Source organism: Phodopus roborovskii, unplaced genomic scaffold (assembly GCF_943737965.1).
Source record: "Phodopus roborovskii unplaced genomic scaffold, PHOROB, whole genome shotgun sequence".
NCBI lineage: Eukaryota > Metazoa > Chordata > Mammalia > Rodentia > Cricetidae > Phodopus > Phodopus roborovskii.
In genome coordinates, this window is record NW_026126567.1 from 16,708,728 (window position 1) to 16,723,526 (window position 14,799).

At 42.7% G+C, this 14,799-nt stretch overlaps 1 protein-coding gene across 1 annotated transcript; it reads right to left on the reverse strand.

Moving 5' to 3' along the window:
* Positions 1-1,490: 1,490 nt before the first annotated feature.
* On the reverse strand, positions 1,491-14,755 carry Rida (reactive intermediate imine deaminase A homolog). The gene is made up of 6 exons (XM_051202572.1): positions 14,623-14,755; positions 6,866-6,971; positions 4,557-4,611; positions 4,115-4,183; positions 3,142-3,197; positions 1,491-2,025 (listed from the first exon to the last, which is right to left on the reverse strand). Exons 1-6 carry the CDS (start codon positions 14,685-14,687, stop codon positions 1,963-1,965), a joined length of 414 nt encoding a protein of 137 aa, XP_051058529.1. The 5' UTR covers positions 14,688-14,755; the 3' UTR covers positions 1,491-1,962.
* Positions 14,756-14,799: the final 44 nt, after the last annotated feature.

Here is a 14,799-nt window from a genome sequence, read left to right on the forward strand (position 1 = left end):
GGGCAGCTCTGGATCCTCAGAGCGGGCTGCCTGGGGAGATAATCTTACTGGCAGGCTTTGGGTTTGAGCGATGCTGCCTTAAAGAACAAGGTGATGTAGTGACTGAAGGACACTTCTGAGATCAACCTTGTCCCTCTATACACACACGCACATGCATTCCTCCATACATATGTGAGCATGTATGCACGAACACCACATACATGGGGAAAAAGGTAAACAAACAGCAAAAAATCCCAACAAGAACACCCTAGCTTTATTGCTTATGTGGAATCTCCCAGAGTCTTGCTTCCCTTTAGATGACTTTAAATTAGCATTAGGTTTTGGATAAGAAAAAGGGCTAAGAAGTCAAGGCTTTAAATGCATTTAGGTATCACAGAAAGTAATTTTCTCAGAGTCCTTCCGAAGCAAGCAAGGGACTTGGGTGATGATTGTGTGTGAATAACAATGTAGCAGCTAATTTGTTCTTTGTTAAGTGTTGTGTGTTGATACAATATCAAGATAACAGATATGACAATAGGTTGGGGGTGGCGCCCACCTTTAGTCCCAGCACTTGGGAGGCAGAGGCAGGTGGATCTCTGTGAGTTCGAGGCCAGCCTGGTCTACAGAGTGAGGTCTAGGCCAGCCAAGGTTACACAGCAAGACCCTGTTTCAAAAATAACAACAAAAAATAAAAAAATATAATAACAGGAAAGAAATATGGGTGACTTGTTTTTAGGTATCTTGTAGTGTGTTCATGTTTATTTTGAGACAGAGTCTCATGTACCCCAGGGTGGTGTCCTGGAACTCACTATGAAGCCAATAATGACTTTGAATTTCTAATCCTCCTGTCTCCACTCCTGAGTGCTCATTCTAGGCATGTGCCTGGTTTACTTCTGGAAGGCCAACACTGCCATTCTTCTCTACATTTAATACAATGTCTCCTTTGGTCTGAGAAGTCCAGACCTGGCCACAAACAACTCAGTCAGCATGGGTGCCACATCTTATTTTATTGCCAGATCATTCCTCTAGAGTTTGGTTTGAAAACTGTGACGTAAACGTGAGCAGGGGGTTGGAAGGCCGTCTCACAGGTGACCTTCATGGGGAGCAGTGAGGTGAGCCATGGGAGGAAGGAAGACAGATTGGCTCAACATAACTCAGTAGCCACTGCTGGTTCAAATTTAGGAAGTCTGACCCCCAAGTTGTTTATTTCAGGCATATTTACACACAGCATAATCTACTGAAAATTATTCTGCTGATGACTGACTCAATCCCCAGTACACAAGAAAGCGTACATAAATCTTGAGGGACAAGGTAAGTTAAATACAGATTAGACATGACTACATCAAAACTCTTTGAAAAGTCCATAAAAACACTGTTTTAGTTAATGGTCTATTGCTGTAGTCCCTTCATGGCCATGTCTGGGACTAAAGGTGTGTACCACCACCGCCCAGCGTTGATATTTTTAATGTATAACTGATGTGTCAAAAAAAAAATCAGAGACCACCACCACATCAAGGGAAAGTTACACATCAATTTTTATTTCCATTAGAAAAAAATATTATCTGTTTAAGATTTTGGTTCACTTTATCCTCCTGCACTATTCAAGCTGAAATACTTTGATTTGGTTCCCTATATCTACCACGAGAACTAGATATTTCACATGAACAGATTGGTATAATTTGACTAATGAGGTGCGCCCTTTACTATTTGTCATGAACAAGAGCTCATCTTTCCCCTCTCCTGCTGCTCACTTGAGTGGCTGTGCTGCATCTTCCCTCACTCGGAGACGTTGAGTGTAGGTAAGTCGAGTCAGAGCATCAGCCAGCGTACTGAGTCACTTCCCGTTCATGTCAAGCCTGCCTATGTAAGGTCATCCCACGATAAGCTCAGCCACTTGGTCACACTTCCCAGCATCATCTGTAAGAATTAAGGTGTGAAAGACATTCCAGAGAAAGAACCCAGAGTCGACATCAGTGAGGCCTCTTATAGTCCTGAGGCGGTGAAAGGCCCCTGGACGGCAATTGCTTCGATTTCAATCCGACTTCCCTGCAAGGAAAACAAAAAAGTTGCTGTCTCCATTGTTTATCATTTAATACAAACTAAAAAGTTCAATAATACCTTCTTAAAAACATATGTTCTTAACAGCAACATAGCGCTTTTACCATTAATCTCTCTGCAGAAAGCAAAGGATAGAGAGAATTCACTAAGACCCTGAGACAGGCCATACTAGGCACATCCATATGCAGACCCACAGCAGCCCTGGTCATAAAACATGGCACTGACCTCAGAAGGACTGGAAAAGTTGTCCTGAAGCATAAAGATAAACAGCGGGTGACCAAACACATGTCGTTTGCTTCTAAGTTTAAAGTTCTCTCAACTGTACCCAATGGCCCTTCCCAGTAACAACTTAATTAAAACAACAACCTTGCTGCTAGGTGACACAGTGTCTTTACTGGCAACTTACAGGAAGTGAGCTGCAGGTGTATGGTGTGGGCAGGGGGCACAGGGAAAGAGGCCCTAGTGGAGGGGCACTGTGTGGCACTGGTTTAGCAAGCATCATTCCAGTGAGAAGTCTAGACTATCATATGAAAGTCAAGGGAATCTTTCTTCATTAGGGCTAATAATAGCAATAATACCAAAATTCTCTAGCCAATACTCCAGAATAAGTAGAAACTAGCAAGGGTATGAATTTCACGTCTTGTTGGTATGCAGAGCTTCCTTCAGCGAGAGCAAAGGCTGTCCAGAGGTGTCCACAGAATTCTACCTTGTGCTGCATTTATAGACGTCCTTACTTAAAGGCGGGCACGCAGGCATGAAGTCAGACTACAGGATAACACACAGGAGGGGGCCCAGCAATCCTCCACTCCTCCAGGTGAAGGCTTAGCACAAATTTCATTCCCTAAGTAACACAACAACACAACTGCTCTTTCCTCATATTAGGGTTTTCTCATAATTCAGATCTTTGGATCGTGTCATGCCCATACGGTGCTTTGTAAGACTTCTCAGCTTTTTTCTAGGTACATAGATAGCACTTATTCGGGTTTTACCTTTAGACTTTGTATTTCTGAGAAACGGGAACTGCACTGTTTTTAAGTGTCTGTCCTTTCAGAATGACTGGTTTTGTGTGCCCGTGCACACTTGGCCACATCACTGCATACTTACTCTGGGCAGGGCGGCGACCTGATAGGCGGCCCTGGCAGGAAGGTTACTCTTGAAATCTGAGTGTGGAACAACGTCAGGTTAGTTTCAGGAAGAGAAGCAAGAGCCTGGGGACTGCCTCATGGCGTGGCCAGTTCCCAAGACATCCTGCCATATGACTTTATGACATTTAGTGCTTTCCTAAGTATTCCATAAAACAACGAAAGACACAATCTGGCATTTTTGTCTTGTAATGATGAGAATGGGTTTGGGATTTTAAATGATGCTGATGGAGCAATTATCAAAATCGGGAATGGTTTCTTATCTTCAGCAAGGACTTTTCCATAACTTTGGCCTTCTCTGGTCATTTCTTCTGCAGTCAGTAATAATGATATTTTTTTTTTCTCACCACACCTTTATTTCATCCTACCAGGAGACAGAGGCCCCTTTCCCCTCTATGACAATGACAGCGACAGTAGCATTTGCTCTGTGCCAGCATCTGTCCTTCATTTACCTCTTCCAACAGCCTCCTAAGGCAGCAGAATACTGTCCTCTCTTTACATACTAAGAAACCAAAGTATGGAAATGTTAAGTAGCCACCTAGTGACTCAGAGAGACAGAATAAAGTAGCCAGTCCATATCTAAAGCAATAGCAATAGCTCTATATGTCTAGAAAAAAAAAAAAAAAATAAGGGGAGGGCTTAAAAAGCCAAAGAAACAAATAATAAAATCAGACCTTAGGAATATGAACTTGTAAGGTTTACGCATCTTTTAGGAACTGCAATAGAAATATATTAGACTTTTTCCATGAGGGCATACTGTATGTTTCCAAGCAGAAGACGGACTGTGTCAGGAACAAAATGGCATTTTAACATCTCTGTCACTTTTACTTGACAATGATACTAATTGACATTAGCAGTTTTATTTCCCTTTAATAGTTAGTAGGATATGTAAAATAAGAAAAAAAAGTTAGTAGGAATAAAGACAAATTACTCACACATTTTGTAGATTTCATTGACTGTGCCAAAGTCATTTATGTCAGCCAGCAGAACAGTTGTCTTTACCACTAGAATATTCAAATTTCCATTCATCAGACCCAAAACAAGACTTCAAAAGTCAGTGTGTGATTTTATGACTATCTTGATGAAAATGGGGCTCAAATGAGACTCAAGAAGTGGAATGAGACGGTATCATTTCCTAGACCTTTAAAACCACAACCTTTAGCCACAAAGACATGGAATGACATGCTGTTGGGTATCCTACATCCTTCCCAAAGACCGAGGAAATACCAAATACACTAACAGTGCTGGGGGTAGGACTAGATGTTGGAATGCTTGCCTCAGATGCATGAGGCCCTGAGTTGGGTCTTGAGCACTGCAGATAACACAAACAACAACAAAACCCAGCCACGAACACTGAAGAGAGATCCGGTTGCTCACCATTAGTGAAGTCACAGCCTGCAGCTTTCAGAATTTCACCCAAGTTTGTAAGAGCCTGTGAATCAAGCCAAGAGAGGTCAGGGATGCTGATGTTACAGAATCACTTTAATTGATGTTCCCACACAGTCACCTATGTATTGGTTTCCTTTAGTGGACTGAATCTAAGGGGCTGGATGTGGGTGCTACAAACCAAACTTGGGTCCTCTGCAAGAGAAGTAGGCTGCTCTTCAAACCTGAGCCATCTCTCCAGCCTCTTAATATATGGGTAAAGCAAACAATTAAAAATCTACTAATAAAACACATATAGGGAAAAGGTCTCCCTTGACCCTTCTCTCTTACTCCCCAGAAATAGCCATGGTATATAGGGCTAGAGAGATGGCTCAATGGTTAAGAGCACTGGTTGCTCTTTCAGAAGACCAAGGTTCAATTCCCAGAACCACAAGACATTTTTCAACTATATGTAACTCCAGTTCTGGTGGATCTGATGCCCCCTTTTGGTTTATGTAAGCACCAGGCACACACCAGACAGACATGCAGACGAAACACACATAAAATAAAAACCAGATTTCTCATATATCCTTCCAGAAACAGTGGTGCTTACCCTACGATAGCCATGCTTGTTCTTTTATGGACAGGATATAGGCTGGCCTCAGACACACTATGCAGCTGAGGATGGTCTTGCATTTCTGATCCTCTTGCTTTTACTTCCCAAATGCAGAAGAGGTGCACACCACCATGCTTGGTTTTACGTGGCACTGGGGACGAGTCCAGGCGTACTGGGCAAGCATTTGACCAACTGAGCCACAGCCCCATCCATAAATACACCCACATACCTTCTTTGTTTCTTGAGACAGGGTCTTACTGTGTAGTCCTGGATGGCCTAGAACTCAGATCTGTCTACCTCTGCTGGGATTAAGGCATGTACCAACACACCCAGACCTTAAGCATACATTTTCCTAAACACACAGACATATACACATGGTAGCATATGGAACATTTCATCCTGTAAATTCTAGATTGTGTTCTGTCTTGGGTCTTACAAATGACTCGCTAAATGCATTAAGTTACAATTTAAGTCTATTAATGGATACAATAGAAGTCTTCGTGTGTGTGTGTGTGTGTGTGTGTGTGTGTGTGTGTGTGTGTGATTGAATTCAGGACTTTGTGTATGCTAGGCCTATATCCCAAGCCTCCACCTTTCTTTGCTTCTTTCTTTCTTTTTTTTTTAAGCATGTTTCATGTTGACCTTTTTCTGTGGTGGTAACATACTCTGGGGAGAGGAGGGAGGTCAACAGCCTTGCAAACAAACTTTCCCACCCATCAGGACACATGAGCACAGAGGTGAAATGGAGGCGACTCCTATCCTTCTCTGTTGTTCAAACCATCTGAAAGGGGCTAGGGTGATGGCTCCATGGTTAAGAGAACTGTGCAAAGGACTAGGGCTGGATTCCCACTGCTGCAGAGTGGTTTGTGACAACCCGTAACCCAGTTCCAGGGAATCCAACAGGCACACATATATGTATGCAGGCAAACTATTCATATATGTTGTGGTAGTTTGAATGAAAATGGCCCCACAGACTCAGGGACTGGTTCTATGGGAGATGTGTCCTTGTCGGAGTAGGTATGGAGTTGTTGGAGGAAGTGTGTCACTGGGGGCAGTCTTTGAGGTCTCAGAAGCGCAAGCAAAAGAGCCCAACTAACATAGAAGTTGGTAGCAGGGACTTGTACCCATCCCAGCAATATCCCAGTGTGGTGGTTTGAATAGGTGTGGCCCCATAGACTCATGTACTTGAACGCTTGACTTATGGGGAGTGGCACTATTAGGTGTGGCCTTGAGGTAGGTATGGTCTTGTAGGAAGTGTGTCACTGTGGGAGGTGGGCTTTGAGGTCTCATATGCTCAAGCTATGCCCAGTGTGGGACACAGTTCACTTTCTATTGCCGTGGATCAGGATGTAGATCATTATAGCTCCTTTTCCAGCACCATGTCTGCCTGCATGCTACCATGCTTCTGGCCATGATGATGATAGACTGAACCCCTGAAACTGTAAGCCAGTCCCAATTAAATGTTTTCCTTGACAAGAGTTGTCATGGTCATGGTGTTTCTTCACAGCAATAAAGCCCTAACTAAGACATAAATAAATAAACAAAAATCTAAAATTAGGCTTTTAAAAATCTTAAATCAAGCAGTGGGCAGCTGAAAACACATTTAGCTGTTGATGTCTACCAAACTAATCAGGGTCATAGACTATCAATACTGCCCAGAATACAAAATGGTAGAAAAGGGCCTCTAATGTGGAGATGACTTTACCTGTTTAGCTTCTTCTACTATTCCTCCTGGCACAAGCTGTCCACTGGAGGGGTCCAAGCCAACCTGTCCAGAAACGTAAATGGTCCTGTCCACTAGCACAGCTTGGCTGAAATGAACAAAAGCCAATGTATATTTAAAAGTCAATACTAAAACAGTAATTTAATAAGATACAAGAGTACAAGTTGCCAAGGTAAAAAAGCTGGTAAATTTGACTAAATCAAAATTTTGTTTATTGACAGACATATTTAAGAATGTCAAACCATCAAAGGGTGGGAGAGGATATTACAACATATATCTAACATATATCTGACTTGCACCCAGAGTATATGAAGAACTCGTAAATAAATAATATTAAGCTATACAGCCTGATTAAATATAGGCAATTGATTTTGGTAGATATCCCATAAGATGGACAAACAACTAAGGAGTACAGGAAAGAGGCTGCATTATAGATATGCAAATCTAAACGAAGATGCCAGTACATCACAGTAGTGGCAGAAACACATCACACCCGTGATAATAAGAGTAAGCCTGGAAAAAGTAGAGTGCCTGGGGCCTTCATACATGGTTAGCGGGATACACTCTGGAAAACAACTAGGTCATTTCTTTCTTTCTTTTTAAAAAAATATTTATTTATTATGTATACAGTCTTCTGCTTGCATGCTGGAAGAGGGCACTGGATCTCATTACAGACAGCTGTAAACCACCATGTGCTGGGACTTGAACTCGGGACCTTTGAAAGAGCAGGCAGTGCTCTTAACCTCTGGACCATCTCTCCAGCCCTGGGCCGTTTCTTAAAATTTCAACATATACTTAACATACTGCCCAATATTATCCTGTCCCTCTGGCAGCTATGTAAATGAGAATGAAAATATATCCAAAACTTTACATGAGTGTTTGGAAACAACATTCTAACAAACAAACAAAAAACACTGATAGACCCAATGGATGATTATACACTGTTTGATGAATTCCAACAGACAGACTGTTAGGAACCCTTAGGAAAAGGAGCCCAGCAGGAGAAAGGCTAGCTACTGCTTGTTGTATAGCTGGAGATGCATTTTGCACAGGGCTTACAGTGAACTTCTCTATGCATGTTTTTCATTAACTCTTAGTAGCTACCGCATACTGCATTGTAGAGATGTACATAATCACCTTTTCTTCCATTGTTGTTCCATATGAGATTACACCCAAACCAACGCCCAACCCTCCACACCTCTGTCCTGTCTGTCTCCACTAGATCACAGGGATCTCCTCCTTAAAATGTTTTTGGTTTTTTTTTTTTTTTTTTTGGTAGCTTTGGCTGTCCTCGAACTCACATAGATCCACCTGCCACTACGGCCTAAGAGCCGGCATTGAAGGTGTTCACCACCACTGGGCTCAAAATAGTACTTTTTGGGGGGTTGCTTTGGTTTTTCAGACAGGGTTTCATCATGTAGCCCTCCCCAGCTAGCCTGAAACCTGCTTGAACTTATGGTGATCCTCCTGCCTGAGTGCTGCATTCATAGCTATGTGCCATCACAACACACAGATGAAGAAGACAGTTTTAAAGACATTTCCTATTTTCTTCTTTTGAGTCTCCCAAAGCTCAGACTGTTCAATAACCTCACCACGTAGCTACTTTGAGCTTCAGATCCTCCTGCCTCTGCCTCCCAAGTGCTGGCATTACAGTCACACACCACCGCCCCTGGCTTTAAGAAACTTTGTTTTCTTGAGGCAGGATCCCACTGTAGAAGCCCTGGCTGTCCTGGAACTCAGTACGTAGATCAGGCTGGCCTTGAACTCACAGAGATCCACCTGCTTCTGCCTCCTGAGTGCTGGGATTAAAGGAGTGTACCACTATGCCTAGTTTCAAGGAACGTTAGGGCAAGTCCTTTTCTGAGTCTGCCTCCCAGAGTGTGTTAGACTGTAAACTTCCGAGGGTGGAGAACCGCTTCTGGCTCTGCAGGCCTGGGTGATCTGATTCTCTGCACAGAGCAGGCATGCTGTGTCTGCTGCTGCTGTGCTCTGGAAACACTCAGCACCACTAATCCTGGCTGTCAAAACCATGTTCTCTGCAGGACCTCCAAGTGATGCATTGGTCGACTGCCAATGCAGAGGCCACAGGGCTTTTCTGGACTCTTGACTTTCCTTCACCTGCACCTTCCAACAGACAACTAACAAGCTGGTTAATGTGTGAGTTTTTCTCAGGCTGAACAGTACCATTAGTTAACTATTAATCAACCCTTGTAGAATCAGGGCCGTGTGCACTAGGCCCTTCACAAAAATATCTTCGGCTCTCCAGACACCTGAGAGGTTAAACTCAAATGCATTATCAGCGATCATATGCTTTATGATAGTGAAAAGACATCCATTTGTTTAGAATAACAAAAGTAATCACTGGAGCTGAGACTATTTGCATTACGTGAACCACCTCTCAAAGATTTAAAGAGGTTTGTTCACAAAAAAACCAAATGGCTACTTTCTGGGCCTAAGAATCCTACTCACCCAGTTGTTGGGTTCCAGAAATTGTTTTGTAATGTTTTCTTTTCAAAGATTTTATTTTGGTGCTGGGCGGTGGTGGCGCATGCCTTTTTAGTCCCAGCACTTGGGAGGCAGAGGCAGGTAGATCTCAGTGAGTTCGAGGCCAGCCTGGTCTACAAGAGCTAGTTCCAGGATAGGCTCCAAAGCCACAGAAAAACCCTGTCTTGGAAAACCAACAACAACAACAACAACAAAAAGATTTTATTTTTGGGCTGGAGAGTTGGCTTAGTTGTTAAGAGCATTTGCAGCTCATGCAGAGGACCCAGGTTCGATTCCAGGCATCCACAAAGTAGCTCACTCTGTCTGTAACTCCAGTCCTAGGGGGATCTGGAATCCTATTGTCTCTTCAGCTATGCACCGTACAGATGTATATGCAAACAAAACTTTCATATGCATACAACAATAAAATAAATCAGTTTTGCACATTAAGATGTATATGTTTGTGTGAGTGTGTGCCATGTTGTGTGTGGGTGCCCAGAGACCAGAAGAGGGCATCAGATTCCCATCTCACCCATGCAGGCTCCAAACATTGAAAAGCATTGCCAGAAATCCACTAGGCATGATGATACAAACCTTTAATTCCTGTACTCAGTAGGACTGCCATGTGTGAGGCTAGCCTGGAATGCCTGGTGAGTTCTAGGCTGGTTAGGACTACAGAGAAGGATTGTCTGAAACACACACACACACACACACACACACACACACACACACACACACACAGAGAGAGAGAGAGAGAGAGAGAGAGAGAGAGAACACCTATGCCAAACCAAGCAAACCCCCAAACCAGGGGCAATAAAACTTTAAAAAACATTCCAACTAGTCTTCCAGTCATAATCTGTGCTCACGAAATGGAAAGCCATGCAATAGCATGGATGTTGCAATCACTCCAGGCTCAGTATCCTAAAATATGCTGAGCCAGCAAGCTAATCTAACCATGACAACGTCCCGTCCATGCCGATGCTGAGGACTCAAAAGCTCAGCACATTAGAATTCTCCTGGAGTACCTAGAATTTCACAGAGTGTACTCACCACAAACATCACAAACAAAAAAAAACCTTTATTTCCAAATGATCCCCGCATTGTGTCTTACTCCCTTTCATCAGGATACAGAGTGGAAACTCCAGACATCATGAAGCCAGCTGAAGGTTTTTCTCCCTCCAGACTGGCATATACTCTCTGTGACTCTCTTCCCTACATGCAGCTTCACAAAGCAGTTACCTCACCGTTCCCAAGTTAATCAGAAATATTATGCTATGTTTTCTTGTCTCTCTTTTGTGCATTTTGTGTGTGTGTGTGTGTGTGTGTGTGTGTGTATGTTCTTGAGTTTTGATGCACATGTGCCCATGGAGGCCAGATGTTGACATCAAGAGTCTTCTGCAATCATATATATATACTCTCAGTTGAACACAGAACTTGTTCATTTGATTAGTCTATCTTAGTCTATCTTGTCAGCTGACTCTGGGGAATTCTCTGTTCCCCACATGCTGTGGTCACAGGAGGGATTAGGGTTGAGAAAGAAAAAAAAATGATTAATTTTTAGATATGCAATAAATCTCTTGTTTTCACTCAGCTCCAAACTTCTATCTCAATTACTGTCAGAATTCTGTTTTAAATAATTTATTTTTATTACATGTGTACTTATGTTTTGCCTGCATGTATATCTGTGTCAAGGTGTTGGACACCCCCGCCTTGCTTTTTAGAATTCTCTTCTCAAAAGCCATTTTATTGGACTGGCCACTTCCTCATTTAAACTTAAGAACCAGCGTATTATGTTGCTGTAGGAGATAGAGAAGCAAACTAAGAGGGACAAAGTGTCTCTGCAAGGTCACACAATTAAAAAGAAGCCAAGTAAGCCAGGTGTTGGTGGCGCACGCCTTTAATCCCAGCACTCAGGAGGCAGAGGCAGGCAGATCTCTGTGAGTTCGAGGACAGCCTGGTCTGCAGAGTTAGTTCCAGGACAGGCTCCAAAGTATACAGAGAAACCCTGTCTCAAAAAACAAACAAACAACAACAACAACAACAAAAAAAAAAAAAAAAAAAAAAAAAAAAAGAAGAGAAAGAAGAAGAAGCAGCAGCCAAGTAAGAATTTAAATCCAAAGTCCGACTCTGTTCTCCTTGACAGAGTCCTGTACTTTGGTTTTTTGTTTGTTTGTTTTTGAGTCAGGGTTTGTCTGTGCAGTCCTGGCTGTCCTGGAACTCATGCTGTAGACCAGGCTGGGCCTGAATTCAGAGGTCTGCCTGCCCCTGCTTCTGGAGCACTGGGCTTAAAGGTGTGCGCCACCACTGCGTGGTCAAAGTTCAACTCTTAATGCCAATTTTTTAATGTTTTTCCTAGAAGTTCAGACATAGGCAGTGAACCATATTAAGAGCAATTTTTTTTTTTTTCTTTAGCTGTCTTTGAATTCTTCTAAACTGAAATTGTTCAGAATCAGCCCTGGAGTCCATTACACCACTTCTAACTTGATTAAACCATACCACTTAAGGGGGTTATCTTGGCAAATTATTCAGCTTGGCATATGTCAGCGCTTACATCTGAAGAATGGAATAAGTAATAATAATGGTGCGTGCAGCACACTGTTAGTGCTGAGGAAGCAGAGACAGCAGTTGTGGTTCTGACCCTTCTTACTGCATTAAGGATTAAGAAAACTATTTCCAGAAAGAAAATTATAAAGAAATGATCCTTTTTCAAATATACTGTGGGAATTGAATCCAGGGCTCCACACATAGTCAGCATGCTCTTTCACTGAGCTATGTCCACCCTCGGCCAGAAACACACGGAGAAATTATTATTTATGCACATGTGTGTATATACACCACCCCTGTGCATACCCATGAAGGCTACCACAGGGAGTTGGATCCCCTGGAGCTGGAGTTGTAGATGGTTGTGAATGGACCCATGTGGATGCTGGTAATCAAACTTGTCCCTGGCAGAGCCCTTAACTACTGAGTCATCTCTCCAGCTCCAGCCAGAAACACTTTTAACAAAAAGAGCAGACCCAAAGCTTTGGGCAAAACTGTGCTATGTAAATAGAATTTTGGAGTTTTGTTTTAATAATTACTTTCTGTTGCATTGTTTCCTATTTATTGTATTCTAATAAAGTTTCCTTAAAAAAAAAAAAAAAAGATTTATTATGTATACAGTGGTCTGCCTGAATGTATGCCTGCAGGGCAGAAGAGGGCGCCAGATTTCATTACAGATGGTTGTGAGCCACCATGTGGTTGTCGGAAATTGAACTCAGGACCTTTGGAAAAACAGTCAGTGCTCTCAACCTCTGTTTCCTTTTAGATTTAAGTGAAAGTGAGTCATTTCAAAGAAAATGTGCACAAAGTTATAAAATACCTGGTACACAGTTTGGAAGAAAAAGAAAAGCTGTTCAATTGCAAAATTATTTCCCCCTAACTGTACATCCTGCACATTGTACCTCTGTGCCCTCGCTTAAGCGAGCTCTTCTGATAGGAATGCAAGTCCTTAACAAAACAACTTTAAAGAGTCAACACTGCCAGAGGCGGTAAGTACAGCCTTTAAAATTTAACCTGACTACCTTTCACAAGGAACTTTCTAAATCTTTTTTTTTTTTTCTTTCTCTGCTCTAAAGTAGTCAGTTTTTCTCCATTTCTTGGTCTCTCGTGGCATTAAATTTCATTTCCAACCCTATTTATTATAATAATTACTGTCCTGCCACACATGAATGCTATTTCTCTTGATAGTGTGGTATTAGGACAGTTAGGGTTTGAGTTCAAATCAAGATGTCACTTGCAGCCTCTATGACCTTGAAATGGTTGACCTTGAGAGCCTGTCCTTTTGACAAATGGAGACAACTTAAAGGAGAACATTTGGTTGCCATGGTGCCTGCCATACAACACCCACCGAACTAATGATTTCTTTCTGTGTTATAGGTGAAGGCCTTTCACATTGGATTACTTCTTTTACATTTTCTATCAGTTAAGTACTTGGCATCTGCTACACAATTTCCACTTTTCAAGTGTTGCAGCTGTAAAAAATCTTCAGCTCTAACTGACAGTTAAGAGAAACTACTTTTTTCAAAGGGAAATTGGCTCTAGACATACTTCAGAGAGGACTTAGAAAGAAATTATCCAGGAGAAAGTTTGCAGGAGCACACAAGATACGATTCAGGGAGTTTTTTAAAGCCGAGGCATTTTGGGAAATAAGGTTTTAAGCTAGGTGTGCTGGTCCTCATCTCTGAGTCAAGAAACAGGAAGTTCCAAGTTAGTCTGAGCTACATACACAGTAAGACCCTGTCCTTCACAGCCCTGCAAAACGAAGAAAGAGTACCATTTGTAATTAAAAGCACTTCTGACAAGTGAATATAAATGTCCAAGGGCGATTTTCTCCCCCGTCAAGTACATGTGTATTTAATTATAGTATATAAGGCAACATCACTTTGCATTTGATATTAATGATAAATAAACGTGGGCAGACCACTCATAAACATCACACTGCGTGCCTACATGCTGTAAAATCCAGGGACTTGGATAGACATGTAGAGATTTGCCGAGTATCGCTGTGAATCAGGTGTCGACACGAAGCATGCATATCTGTTGATGGGTTTTTACTCTTGTGAATTAAGAAAGGGTTAGATCAAACTTCATGCTAGCTAGTAAAAGAAGTCCGTCATAGCGGACCACATGGTGTATGATTCTTTTTAGAGGACATGTCTTTAATAGGTCAACCCTATAGCGATGGGAAAGCAAATGAGTGGCTGTAAGAGGCTGGGGGAAGAGTTCACATGGAATGAAAGCTAATTTTAGGATGGATGCAAATAATTGGAGCGTAGAAAATGGTCATGGCTAGACAACTTTTGAGCAGGGTAAAAGCCACTGAATTGTACCCACTGAAGGAATGAACTTGTTTGTTATATCCCAATAAAGTTGTTAAGAAAAAAACAAAGACAGAGGCCACAAAGGGTTTGGGGTAGGTAGGGGTGGGTGATGCCACTTCTAATCAGAGAAAGCCAGTGTGGCAAGCTTGGCTCCAGAGCCAGGCAGCTCCAGATGGGGGCAAAGTCCCCGGGAGTGCGAGCTTCAGGTCACACTAAAGCTCCCCCATTCCCTGAGGGGATCTGGGCGCAAAGTCGCCTTTAGGGACTCAGCTTCCTCGCACTTACAAGGGGTTGGTTCTGAGACCCTCATCCGCTCAGACCTCCAGCTGCCGCAGTTCCAAAAGCACGACCCGCTCACACCCAGTCCATCAGTGCCAGCCTAAGAAACATTACCTGTAGGCACCAATGGCCGCCGGGGCTTTTGTGGTGCTGATCACCTTTCTGATGATGGACGACATGCTGATCCTCTCACCCAGACCCTCTAGAAAAAGACTCCACCGCAGCTCTTCTCACTCCTCTGAGCCAATAACCGTAGGTACTACGGTTTTTGCCGCAGGCACCGCCCTGGGC